The sequence below is a fragment of the Lichenostomus cassidix genome, chromosome 3, assembly GCF_008360975.1.
Source record: "Lichenostomus cassidix isolate B80296 chromosome 3, HeHo_3.0, whole genome shotgun sequence".
Taxonomy (NCBI): domain Eukaryota; kingdom Metazoa; phylum Chordata; class Aves; order Passeriformes; family Meliphagidae; genus Lichenostomus; species Lichenostomus cassidix.
In genome coordinates this window covers 44,831,809-44,845,649 of record NC_139483.1, presented here as the reverse complement: position 1 = coordinate 44,845,649, position 13,841 = coordinate 44,831,809, and the positions used below count along the sequence as shown (strand labels likewise).

The window sequence follows — 13,841 nt, the reverse complement described above, 5'->3', positions numbered from 1 at the left end:
TAGTCATCCTCTCCTGACAGACATATTATCTTCACATCCTATCAGACTACCTCACCTCCAAGTTATCTTTATAGAAGAGGGAGACTAATGGATTCTGTTGCTCGTGTTGCAGTCCCTGCTCAACAGTTACCCCTGCAAGCACCCTGGAATGAACAAGCAGCATAACTTGGATGAGCAAACTCTAAAATATTCCTGCAGAAGAAAGCTTCACCCCCTCCATTGTTTTGATACAAAAATTCAGGCTGAGTTGAGACACTCAGTTCCAGTAGGAGTTTGATAAAGTTGAACATGTGTGACGCAGCGATGGTAATCTTGTGTCACAGCCTGATGCTCAGAGCGTTAGTCACCCAGAATAAAGCACTGAGAAATGAAGGAAGGAAGGCAAATAAAACTACAGTGATCTGCTGAACATGAGGGCTTGGAACAAAAGATGGAAAGAATTACTCCTGTTGCAATGACAATACTTTTAATTATAAATATTCAATGAAAAATAAACTATTAGAGAGAGAATAAAATACTTCTAATTAATGGAAGTAATGTAATGTTAAAACTTAAATGAAGTATTTTTCTCTTGAGAGTTTTGTGTATTATTTTATTTAGCTTAATGCAATTTAAATTATAAACAGAACGGTTGTGTAAGCCCCCAGAGAAATGTACTTTATTTATAATGTATTTCCTTTGAAGTGGTTATGGAAATCATGCTCTTCCTGAACTCTGTATTTCACATACCACCTACAGCTGCAAACTAGTCAGTCCTCACAAGTTAAATATGATCTGTCTGGTGAAGTGCATTACAAGAAAACCTGAGATTTGCTTTTTTTTAATGCCAGAGGAAATAGAAATTTGTAATTCTGCAAACTAATAGTCCTCCTTCCAAAAAAAGTTATTGAAAGATCTTTGCTGATAAAAGTTATGTTTTTTCAGAGGGAATAGAACTCAGCCATAATTATGTCACTTTATTTTAATGCACATAATGAAATTATAATTGCTTCTACTATACTCTAGAGGGAGTTTCAGCAGGGAAAATTTGTATTTTGTATACTTAAATTTAAATGCATAAATATTTCCATCTTTCATTTAAATCAAAAATCCTTAAAAATTTAATTCTAATACAGAGTAAAATTTCTTTCAGGAAACTAATTACAAATGCCTTGTTTGTGTCACCTCTTTTCCTCCAAGTAATTAAAATTATCTTTTTACAAATAAATAAGTAGCTATGAATGAATAAATGGAACCCCAGTCTACATGCTCTCCTCACCATCAATAGCTACTGCACTGAGTTGGTTAAATAACTAGAGAAAGAGGAAATTGTTTCTAGAAAATTAATTTTGGCCATTAATCATCTTTATAAAGCATAGTAATACCTTACCCTCATAGATGAGCCATTAGCTTAACACTCCAGCCACAAACATTCAATAGCCTAAGCTGTGAAAATTCTCCTGAAATAACATCACATCAAGTCACTTCAAAGGAAAAAGGCAAGTGAGCACTGCAAGAACAACTGACAAATTCTGTTTAGTGCTCTGCACATTTGTGGGTAATAATGAACATTATTTTATTATTTCTCTATGGATATAATCCCTTAAGAGGTACAATGACAGCGTAGTGTAAATCCAAAGCAAACTATTAGATTTATTTGCATGAATAGCTTTGTTGCCATTATTTTATTATAAGGAAAAAAAAAAATCAAACAAGAGATATTAATTTCTGGCTTTTCTGGAAATGGATTATATGGGTTGGTGCTTTAACCCTTTTACTTTTGCTCACTGTTTCCCCACTGTCACATCAGACTCTAAGTGAGAAATAATACATGTCTATACAGGAAGAGAGATGCTGACAGTAACAAAATGTACAGAAGTTAACTATATCAATTAAGCTATTTTCTTTATTTATTCCTTTCACACTAAAACTGAGCACAGTTCCAGTTCCTTTGGGGTACCCTGAAATTCAGCATCAATTATAAAATTTTCTGCAAAGGCATAGCTGAGCCACTGATACCTACAAAAAAGACATTCTCCTTAGACTCGATATCCTCTCCAGCATAATATATGTCTTTTGAGATTGTTTTCCTACACATCAGTTACAACTGGGAAAGATTTTGGATACTCACAAGAGGTAATATGAATCTCTTCTCCATTCTGGGGATAGCAACCCACTTATGAACTAAGATAATTTAACCACCAAGCCAGAAAAAATATATTTTCAGTATTTATTCACAGAAATACTGCCATTAAAAAAAAGGGAAGAAAATAAGAATCCCAAACCACAATCTTTCACTTTCTGCAAAATACCTGCAAAACATCTAATTAAAGCTGGAACATGGTCAACACAACATGAAAGGCAGCTGTGTATGTAACAGCATGCAGTATACCTTGACATAATTTCAAAATACAAAAGCAAGAATAAGCATTGCTAGAGGATTCATCTGAGACTCCTGTTGTTAAAAGTGAAGCCATAAAAGATTCAACCAGTACACTCTGAAAATGTTTTACTGAGGTTACTTAGAAGCCTTCTCTAGACAGAACTGAGTGACTGAAATCTCAAGATGCTCCAGAAACAATCACAATGAACTGTCAGTGTCAAAGCCCCAAAAGAGTATGTGAGGAGAGCTGTTTGTTATGTGCAGAGACTGTGCCAGCAATTGTAAACACAGGCCATCTAAACCACTGCTACGCATCCAAGTTTACAGTTCATTTCCACAAAATTATAAATGCAAACCTAGGTGGAACTTTTACAGTGCAAGGGATGTAACAGAAACACCAACTATAATGTAGACATAAACACTGCAGCTTGCCAATTCATGCGAATTATTTTAAATGCCACTGCAACTGAGACATAAAACAGCGCAGCATACAAGGGAGAATGCAGTCAAGAGATAATAAATGCTGGCAATTTAATCAGAACAATTTAGTCCTTTGCCTAGTTTTGCTAGCTCAGAGGGAGGTGACTTCTTGACTAAATGCAGCTAGCATATCAAAACAAAAAGGAAAAACACACTTCTCAAGAAATTGAATCCAAATTGTTGGATTCACACCTCTTCTATAGCAAAACTGAATTACTCGGCAGGGAAATCCTGGAGACAGAATATTGGCTACATTTTATACTTTGTCTGAAATTCATACAAAACTTGATGATTTGTGCAGAAGCTCAACAAAAATAACCGGAAGGCATCTTTCTTCTGACTACTAATACCATGATACTCCTTTATTCTTCTGAAGACAAACACAGAGGTTCATGCATGCAAACCTGTTCAGCCCAGCTCCTACCTGGCTAGCTCCTATTCTGCTAGCTGTGTGGCTATAATAACAAGAAACTCATGGTTTACTAGCTACTTCGGAATTTATTCAATTTCTCTGCTGGATTTCATGCCTAAGCTGAAATTTTCACCACTGCAGCTGCTACTAAAGTTAGCTCAGGTACACCTACAGGAATGATGGGCATCACACTGTTGCCAGCGCCCCCAACTACTTAAAATAGACATGGCAAGAAGACCAACCACATTGTGACATATGACAGTCTACTTTTGTGCTTCTATTGACAATAAAACACACCAGAAAGTTGCAGGGTCTTAATTAACGATATTGTAGTCCATAAATTCCAAAAGACCCATATCCACAAAGGGAGTGCTGCTACCCAAAAACCAGCTGTTTCCTGATATGTAGAATACTTTCAAAGATATAGTGTGGATATATATAGGGTTTTTTGAATTTTACCTACATGGTCCAGTGAGGATCATCAGAGCAGCTAGTTGGATCAGACACTGTAATTCTGTGAACTCCTCTTTTGGAAACAAAACTGCTACTGTGTCAGCATGAAGGCTGTGAACAAACAAAAGATAGAACAATTATTAAAATAGATAATAGAAACATGGGGAAAGTACAGACATATAAGCCAAAAGGCCTCATTTGGAGCAAGACAAGACAAAAGCTTTTAATACCTTTTATTGCCAAAAAATACTAGGGTTTTTTTTTGGGGTTTTTTTTTGGTTTGGTTTTGGTTGGTTTTTTTTTTAATCTGAGAGACTTAGTTGAAAATAGAACAACCCATGCATGCATTTATCACACAGATCTGGAGCAGTGGCAATAACATGGTACTGACAAGCCTTTGGGCTGCTCACACCTATCTCCAAAGGGCCGTATGACCACAGTATTTTCAGATTATTTTTTCAAACCTGGTGACCAAAGTGGAGTAACGATAACAGTTTCTCCAATTCAGTACAAACAGTTATAGAATCACAGAATACCAGGCTGGACCTTTCCTGGCAAAAGCAGAGTCCTGACAAGGTGGCCCAGCAAACTGTCCAGCCAGATCTTAAAAGTGATCTATGCTGGGGTATCTACCACCTTCCTGGGGAGATTATTGCAGCTGAGTCAGCAAGCAAACTTGTGTAGCTTATGGGCACCTCCAGCCCAGAGGAACAATGAGCCCATTCAGACCAAGAAGCAAGTTGCCCCAAATGTAGAATTAAGAATTGGGGTCTCCTTTTCTTCCCCAAATTAAGCAATCTTTCAAGCTAACCACTTTAGAAAGTAGGTCTGGAATATTATTTTTCATGTAAAAAATGAAATGGAGGAAGCAAAAATATTAATAATTAAAACCTAAACAAAACACTTTCCTCTGCAGAAGTTGTAAATTTCGGAAGTCAGAAGTGTAGGGGAAGGATTTACGACTGACCACTGTGCTCCATTTCATTGCATATAATCAGTGACAAGCAGAACCATGTGCCATTTTTATCCCATTTATTGCATGCCATTGCAGCCTAAGGCTTCAAGACCCCTTTAAATAACTTAAACACAGAGGAGTGACTCTGAATCAAGATGTTTCACTTGTTTTCTTAGTGTCTCAGCCTTTCTTTACCAGAACACCACGGGATTTTACTCCCAGGTGTTATAAAAAAGGAGGAAAAAGACCAGAGAAGGAATATATTTGCCATGCTGGATATTCAGTTTCTCAGGGAACAAAACCAAAAAACAACACCAAAACCCCACAGCAACAACAAGGCTGAGGTTACTAAGAAAGCTGGGACTGTACAGCAGTTAATTTTCAGAAGGGAAGGAAATACATTATCTACTGCTCATGTATAATGCTGCACATCAGCCCAGCACCACTAACACAACTCTGATGGGCTTTTAACCATGAAGGTCTCTCCCTCCTCTGGTAAAACACTCCCATGGAAGACAACCATTCCCTCTGCTAACCCTGCACGCTACAGAAGTGCAGGGAGTCAGAGCAGAAGCCAATCTGAGCACCCCCTTAAACCAAATGAACACAAGAGAGTCTGTATTTGAATGAAGGAACAGAAAAGATGCAAATCAGATTAAATATGGCCAGAATTTGTATTATTTGTTGTACAAGCAGTGAGAAGCAGCTCTTAGCTGGACACGTCAGTGTGGCAAACCCTTTCATAAGAGCAGGCTTTGAGATCCTCTCAGCCCAGGACATACATATATAGATGAGAGATTATCATTCTGAACTGACTTCCTGAAACGTTTCTTTTCCTGGGCACTCCTTGGCCCAGACATTATAACACTACTCTAACACTCTGTTCCCAAATAGACAATTCCCAGGAAGCACAGTACAGGGAAAGTCACATGCCAAAAAAGGCAAAACTCTCAGAAAGAGGCAAAGAGTAGCCAGGGAGCTCATGTCCATCATTAACCCCCTCCTACCCAGAAAAGGTTTTCACTCTGTAAAGTGGCACAGAAGCTCTGTGAGGATGTTGTGGACCCTTTGGTGGGAGAGCTGGATCTTTTGGCTCAGGAATGAGGGTTCCAGACTTTTCAAGACAGCAGCTCTGATTTTAGTCCTTCACTCCAGTGATGCAGCAGTGAATCTACACACTAATAATTCACTCACGTAGTAAAACTACAATTTGCACAGCATGTACCAATTTTGTTTAATTGAGGTCCCTAGAGGTCCTTAGTGGAATGCTTACATAGTGTCAACAGCATGAAACAACAATGCAAATTGCACTGTAAAAAAATTGAATGTTTAAAAATTAATTGTTCCATTATTTTTTATTCAGAAAGTCTAACGGCTGAAAAAAATTTCTCATTTACACTATCAATGCAGAAAAATAATTTCAACAATTCTGCTACATGATCAAAGTCAGTTTTAAATAACTTGCAAACTTTTAAAACTGCAAAACAATTGAAAAGAGAGGGCTTTTTAGTTAGTTGACCCTCCTTTTAGTTGTGAAATTGAAGTTTCTGGCAATTAAAACTGGAATTTTTATAATTTCCCTCATAAAATTATTATGCTTTTAATTAGCAAAGAACTAATTTATTATTAAATTGGCTTTTTCAGCTATTCTGAATTAAAAAAAAAATCTCCCCTGTAATTTTCTACTATATTTTATTTTTAAGCCATTGCTACCAAGAATCCAGTTTTGCCCTCCTAATAATGCAGGTTGTGACTCAGAGCTCTGGAATTCATTGCCTTAATTTACAATAAACTAAGTCTCCTCAAATAAGCTTGTGCTGTTTGTATGTTCAGCTACAAAGCTAATACACTCTACTCTTTATAAACAGTAACCAAAGCCAGTTGACAAGTCAGCTTGCGCAGAACATCATACTCCAGCTGAAGCAACCTTGTCAACAAACCCCTCAAAACCCCACTCCAGGTATCAGCATGAACCCCAGACTTATTTAAGCCAAGATCAGCTACCTCTAACCCCATTTACTACATCTGTGCTAGAAAATTTAATTTGAGACATTTATTTCTAGGCCTTGGCACTCAACCTGTGCCATAAAACAGTGAGACTGGTCCTACCAGGATTTTAGCTTGGGTGTAGTTTGGGAGGCAGCAAAACCAAGGAATTTGAGTTAGGCTCTGCACATATGGACAAGCTATGGAGAAGAGAGGATTGAAACTTGTCCACAAAACCACAAAAACAGCTGTGATTTCAATACCTTAAAAAAACAAAAAAACCCCTGCAGTCTGGACAGGCAGGTGCTCAGTGTTCCAGGTACAGAACTGAAAATCACATTTTATGACTTGCATGATTCCTTTCCTATATTCATGAGAATCCCTGATTAAAAAGAGGAGAGAACCTGTGTGCTGCCTTTTTTATTTCTTTTTGGTAAAATCTCACTTGAGACTAGAGCGTCAGAAAGGCTTTTAAATAAGAGAACTACTTTTCTGGAAAGCAAAAGTATGGATACAGTAACTTCTGCCCTGTTTACTTGAGAAGACAAATTTGCATGCATTGACTCTGCACTCAGAAAATTAGCTCCTGTATGTCACCAAGTGGGTTCTTCTCTATGAAAAATAAAATTCCCAGACTGGTAAAACTTTATACATATGAAGTAAGTATTGCATGTGAGAGTGTACCAAGAGATAACAGTGATCTCATGTGTTGGGATCATTTAAATGAATTATGTGCTATTTTTGCCTTGCTGTAAGGAAAAGAAAAGGTCTCAAAGATTTGACTGAATTACATATTTTTATTCCTTGCTAAATAATCTATTAAAAATCAACACTCCCACACATCATATTTATCAACCTCAAAAATGCCTACAGAGGCACCTAAATAGATAAAAGGCATTTTAATAGTTGAAGGAATATGACTAATAACGAATATATGATCCTGATGACCAAAAAAAAAAAAATCAGGAAAAAAAGACTGCTTCTATTTCCAATGGACTTTAAATGACAGAAAATATTTTGATTCCTAAGCTTCAGATATAAAACATCTGAAAGCTGGAAAAAACATCTCTGCCTTGCATTTCTTTCACTGGGTCTCATTAGAAAGAGGTTAGGATCATTCCGGACCAAGACAATGTTAAAGATGGACAGCAAGAGATTGCAACTGCAATGTTTGTTTGCTTAAAAAGAGCCTCCCCACTGATATGACAGAAAAACATGCAACATGTAGGTCAGAACAGAATTTCTTTGCTGGGAGAAATTTAATATCTCACAAGTTTGTCAAACTTGCTCAACTTATTTATTCAGGATGACTGAAAACAATCATTTCATGCTCCTTTCATTCAGTTTAACAGAGATAAAAACTAATAAAAACTAACATCCTTAATTAAAACAATGTTCTTGATGAAGACACGTCAATTCATAGAACTGTATTAACCAACTCTATTTCAGCTGCTGAAGAACTAAAAATCTTTATTTTGTTTTGAAGTTCTGAGGAGTATGGTAAAACAAAATCCAAACATTTCAGATATAATTTTAGTTTGGTAGTCTCATATTTCAAAAATTTTCCAGTCTAGACATATCACACTTGTTTTACTCTAGAATAGTGACTTCAGTGTTTTATTGACAAAGCTGAGTGCCTATTATGGAAATACTCAGAACTGCTCAACATAAAGGTGTTCAGCTCAGTTCAGTTCACATACAAAGCATCTCAGAAGTGCACTACAGTGTCTGAGTAATCAGTAGAACAAGCAGCTAGAAAAAAGGAAAACATCAGGAAAAAAACACCAGAAGAGTACTTCAATCTAAATTGCTCTATTACTTATATTTTCTACATATCTGGCATATAATAACGTATTGTTTTACAGTTGAGTTTTTTTAATGTCACGTATAATTTTATGAGACACTAAATGATAATAACAGTTGACCAGACCAAAGCAGGAAGCTCACTGTTTAGTATACAGTTATCAGCATTAATAATTCAGGAAGTGGTACCACTTAACTTTAGATATTTTTGCATTTACAGGCATATACTTCTGAGCTGTACAGGCTGCACAATCAACACAAGGAAAGCAACCACAGCAAAGAACCATTCAACAGAGCTGATGTGTTCTAGTTGCTGGCCTTAGGATGAGATGAAATAAGCTTTAGGAGTATCTCACGTTCACCATCCATTACACAGCACATATAAATCTGTTTTGATATATCCTATCCTGCATGTTCATTTCTCATGATCACATATTGGTATCCTTAATAACTGTTTTTACCAATCCCTTCCACCCACTGTTTAGTCTATAAATATTCTGATCCATCCAGCCACTTAGAGTGAAATTAGGCCCCTATATGCATAGGAATAAGACCATACCCCTTCTCATGCAAAAAGCCTTATCTGAAAAAGATGTCCCAAGCAAACAGTGCTCCGTTTCTTTCATATGGAGCTTCACTTTAACAGTAACTCAAAAGTTTCAAGATATTGATGACCTCTGTATTGATAGCCTTTTCTCCATCCACCTCTGCAACTAATAAACCCCCCTCCTCTGTTTTCTACTGTAACTGATTAGTCTAAACAGAAAAAAAGTCTTATGAAACATTAGACTTTTCAACATTTGAGAAAATATTTTGGTGAGACTTATGTACACAAGATACATGTTTGGTGTGTTAAATCTGAGAAAGTGGGAAAGCATAAGTATAATTTTGAATTATCATGAGGCAGCTGAATGTGCAGTGTGTAATATGCTGCTTTATCAGTTGGAAGCAGATGGACTTTCCTGAATAGGGATTGTAAGTCTGTTAATGGAAATGTGCAGCTTGTTCACTGGGATACCTAGGTAGGTAGGAAATGTCCCATAAATTGGCCTTCCCTAGCTATGCTTGCCAAGCAGTACAGGAAAATCCAAGTAATCATGAATTTCCTTCTATCTCCACTTTGTACCAAGGATACACAAAATTACCCAACAAATGTCCTAATGAAACATCTGATGAGAAATTATGGGATTAATGATGTTTATAAGCAAAAAGAAGAGATAAACTGTTGACAAGAGGTGCAATAATCTCCAATACTCACCTACCAAAAGCCACTATTTTACATCCACAGCCCAGCCACCAGCCTGACATGGGGTCACCCATCCAACTTCAGCCTCAATTCCAGTAGAACCCTGAGATACTGTTACTGGGGTGTTCACACCATCCTCTGGGGCTATTCCCAGGCACCCAGAGGGTCCCTGAGAAGGTAAGGAACACAACCCTGCATGCCCCAGGGACAGCAGCCAACATGGCAGCACTGACACAACCTCCAGAGCAAATGTCACTTGAAACAAGGAAATAAAATCAGCTAAGAAGCTTCGGATTTACCTCTGCTCTGGGATTTCTTGTCCATGCTGAAGGCTTTCTCTGAAGAGAGTCAGGGGATGCCCCATGCCAGGTGCAAGCTTCTCCTGATGGCTCCAAGGTACCCACCACAGGGTATGGATGAGCCCTGCAGCTGCACTGGCACTGCCCTGTGAGATGTGTGGCCCATGGGGAGCCCAGGCTGGAGCAGGCTCATCCTGAAGGACAGCAGCCTGTGGATGCCTCAGGATGGACAAGGGAGCAGCATGAGAAAAAAGGAGTGGCAGAGAGGAGCTCCCATTAACTGACCACAATCCCTGTCTCTTTCCCCCTGTGCCACCTTGAGGAGCAAAAACCAAGAGAAGAGTTCACTGTGGGGAAATTGTCCTGATGCCCTATGGGAGAACATTTTAAGTGTCTTTTGAGACTGTAACATACCTTTGCTTATGTCTGAAAACCTGTTAACTTCTGTAGATCACTTGCAGAATGGCTCTCTGTGCAGCCGAAGTTAAAGATCTGTTATTAATTTTGTATTGAATCAGTATACAGAACTTCAGAATTGGAAAAACCAGCTCAGCCATTTATTTCTCTATCAATATCTTGAATTTTTCTTTGACTAGATTGTTTATGCAAACTAAAAAGCTAAATAGCTTTTGCCTGGTTGGGAGAAAAGAGGAGGAGGGAAAAAAAAAAAGAAAAGACTGATATGTAGAAAGATCAAAATCCAAATGAGACTCTTGTGTCATGCCACAATCTGTCATTAAATTCACAATTTAATCAACACATCAGCTCCCCAAAATTACAAAGTACACTGTATCATCCCAATGCTTTACTAAAACTAGACAGCCCAGGAGAAATAAGCCAGTGGCTTTGCTATCATGGTTTAACATTACTGCTCAGATAATACAGGTTTGGCTTTGCTCAGGATTTATTTAATTCTGAGTATTAGGAAAAGCTTGGAACTGATTACTACCAAGAGCAGTAGTAATCAACATCTGTTGTTGATACACATTTGCTCAGATGAGTTAATATGAGCAAAACACTGTAAACTACTCCAGAAGTATACAAACTCGGTGATACAGGAGATTAGGCTCTAATGGGATGTATCTATGAGAGCAGCCAGAATGACCTACACCCTAAGCAGGACAGAGGATCAGTGCAGAGCAGGAGGTGTGTGCTCTGTACATAGGCTGTGACTTCCACAAGCAGTGTCAAAAGAGCAGGCAGGCACTTCTGACTGATTCTCTATAATCACTGCAGCTCTGCTTTGCTGTTCTGTGATTTCACAGGTCATTATATGAATGGAAGCACTGTCACTGAGACAAAATACAAAACTACACATTTCTCTTGAGAACTAATGGCAACCCCAGCCTCATTTTCTAGCTGGAATAAACATGGGGTTTGCCTGTGCATGTTTCCTTCTGTATTTCAATTTAATCAAAGAGGTAGTGTTGTTTCTATACGTTCACAGTCGAAGGGATGTTTCCTAAAGCATAATGATTCTGTTTTTTCTGTATATACAGTTTTCACAATGACACTTTGGAAAGCAAAGAAAATGATGGGGTTTTTCTTACAGATAATACGACTGGAGGTGACTGCTTTTTAAATATTTCAGAAAAATTAGATGCTTTAGAAACTGGGGAGAGGACTCCTATCTGTTCCTGTTACAGGCAGAGGTGGAAGCGTACAGGAAAACCATTTTCATTTTCAAGGAAAGGTTAACCCTACCAGACCAATCCCAAAGTGATGTGAACCAATGCTACCTACCAGCAATACTACAATTCTCAGGTTCCTAGCTAGATTCTGTAAAAACTAAACTATCTGTAAGCCAATAGCCAAACCTAAAATCCAGAAGAAAAGTAGTCTGACTAGATTGGCAGGGACTGCTGCACTTGGTTTTGTTTATTATTGCCTTTCCCTGGACTATGAGATGCAGTGTTTTCCCTACAAATATGTTTTATTTAACATATTTTCCACTTCTAAAGGCACTTAAGCTATTGGCAATAGCCTTCATTTCTTATACTCTTTCTCTGAAGTATCCTGTAGTTGTGGCTTTTGACCTTTTACTTTAAGTTACATATTCAGGAACATACCAGCAAAATGTTTTATGAACTTTCTGACCTAGAAATTTACTGAATAATTGCAATGTTGCGGGAAAATCCTTAAAAACACAGGTACTTCCATTCCTGTGGTAAAGAATCACATTAACTTTATGTTTCTGCTGAAGTAATGCAATTCAAGACTTAATAACAATATTAAATTGCATAATTAATTTAGAGGCATTAAAGAACACCAGGATGTATTGAGACAATTAAGATCTTTAGCAGCATTATCTTATGATATTTTCTGCCTGTGGAAGGCAACGTAATATTAGCACATCATCTGCTGAAGCAAAGGCTCTCACTGGGATAAGATTTTAAATTACTTAATAAAGACTTTACAGACAAAAATTCTACGATCATCTTCATTGGGTTCATAAGTCAAGTAAGGTCCTGATTTATTACAAGCTAACAATGTAATTACAGAAATTATGCATCTTGCTGACATTACAGAAAATGAGACAGAAAACTCAGCTATTTTTCTAAACGCAGCAAAAAGATAAATGTCAAAGACAGAGTGAAAACCCTCAAGGCTGAACTCAGTCTTACATTAGTATAACAAATTACCTATGCAGAATAACCAACAGAACTCACCGTGCCCTTTTTTTACCTTGCAAAAATGTGTCAGTACAGGTAACTTTTGAATTAACTGCATTCAAGAGGAACAATACTACTCCAATGATACAAAAATGATAACTGCATCAATTCTAAACACTCAATTTTTTCCCTTCAGTGTGGCTAGCACAGGTCTTTCCCATGAGAAATCCTTTTGTGTTTTATAAATAAAGATAAGGTTTGGATGTTATTAAAAACAGTGTCCCAAGATCTGGACGGTGCAGGCCTGGCCAATCAGGCCTAGGGGGAGGTTTTTGACTGACCAATCTGGGTGACTTTTGAAAACTCTATATATATGATGAAATCAAAACAATAAAGGCTTTTTCCTTCTTGCCACTGAGAACTGGATTCCTCTCTCTGCTAGCGGCTCAACAGCGACACTTCAGCCATATCCCTATGGCTCAATTTCCCAGAGATAGAAGAAATGCCCTGAAGAGGGCTGTTGATACCCCGTAACTTAATGATTTATTTTATTCTGATGTGAATCATTCTTTGCAGGAGCTTCTCCCCAGGATCATAGGAAAAAGCCCACTGGTTAATTTGGATAAAATATCCAACACCTAGACAGGTAATTTTAGGCAAGTTGGATTCTACCCAAAACTAGGTCAAGAGTTGGAATAAAAATCTATTCCTTTCCTTCTTATAAAGCAGTGATATACTCAAGGTCTGAAGAATTCAATCCACAAAATATCACCCTCTTGCCAGCTATCTGAAAATGGTCTTGACTGATTTCTAAACGAAACTTCTAAGTTGCCAAAGTAACTAAACTCACTCATTAATTCCTGTAATTCTACCTGATTTGTTTAGCTATTGTTTAATTAGCACAATTTATGAACAAAAATCCAAGTATTAAAACTGTGTAATGAGGAAATGAGTCCGATGTTTATAACTATGAAAAAGGTAATGGTAGATAGATGGAAAATCATACCACCACCAATCTTTGTAAACATATATCAATGGAGAAATCAGTTGGCTTCAGGATTCCTAACTAACTTTGCTTTTGACAAGAACTCTACCAGGGATGGCATGTTGGGGAACTGAGCCCCAAAGCAAGGAGGAGAGCAACGTGTTACTCTGCATCTCTGTTGCAAATAGAATGCATCCCTTAACCATCCTTATCCACAGGAAATAGAGTGTCCTTGCATTTAACAAATT

The 13,841-nt window shown here is 37.6% G+C and overlaps 1 protein-coding gene across 5 annotated transcripts in view; it reads right to left on the bottom strand.

The window, feature by feature from the left end:
- Nucleotides 1-13,841, bottom strand: part of CHRM3 (cholinergic receptor muscarinic 3) — a 255,006-nt gene that overhangs the window by 116,736 nt on the left and 124,429 nt on the right. For 2 of the 5 annotated variants that reach the window (XM_085055545.1, XM_085055546.1), the window contains one exon: nt 3,714-3,818. The exons of 1 other annotated variant lie outside the window; for it this stretch is intronic. In XM_085055545.1, the coding sequence (XP_084911671.1) occupies nt 3,714-3,818 (105 nt within the window). Of the gene's footprint in view, nt 1-3,713; nt 3,819-13,841 lie in introns of those variants that run through there. 2 more of the 5 variants (XM_085055548.1, XM_085055549.1) reach the window with 1 other exon arrangement.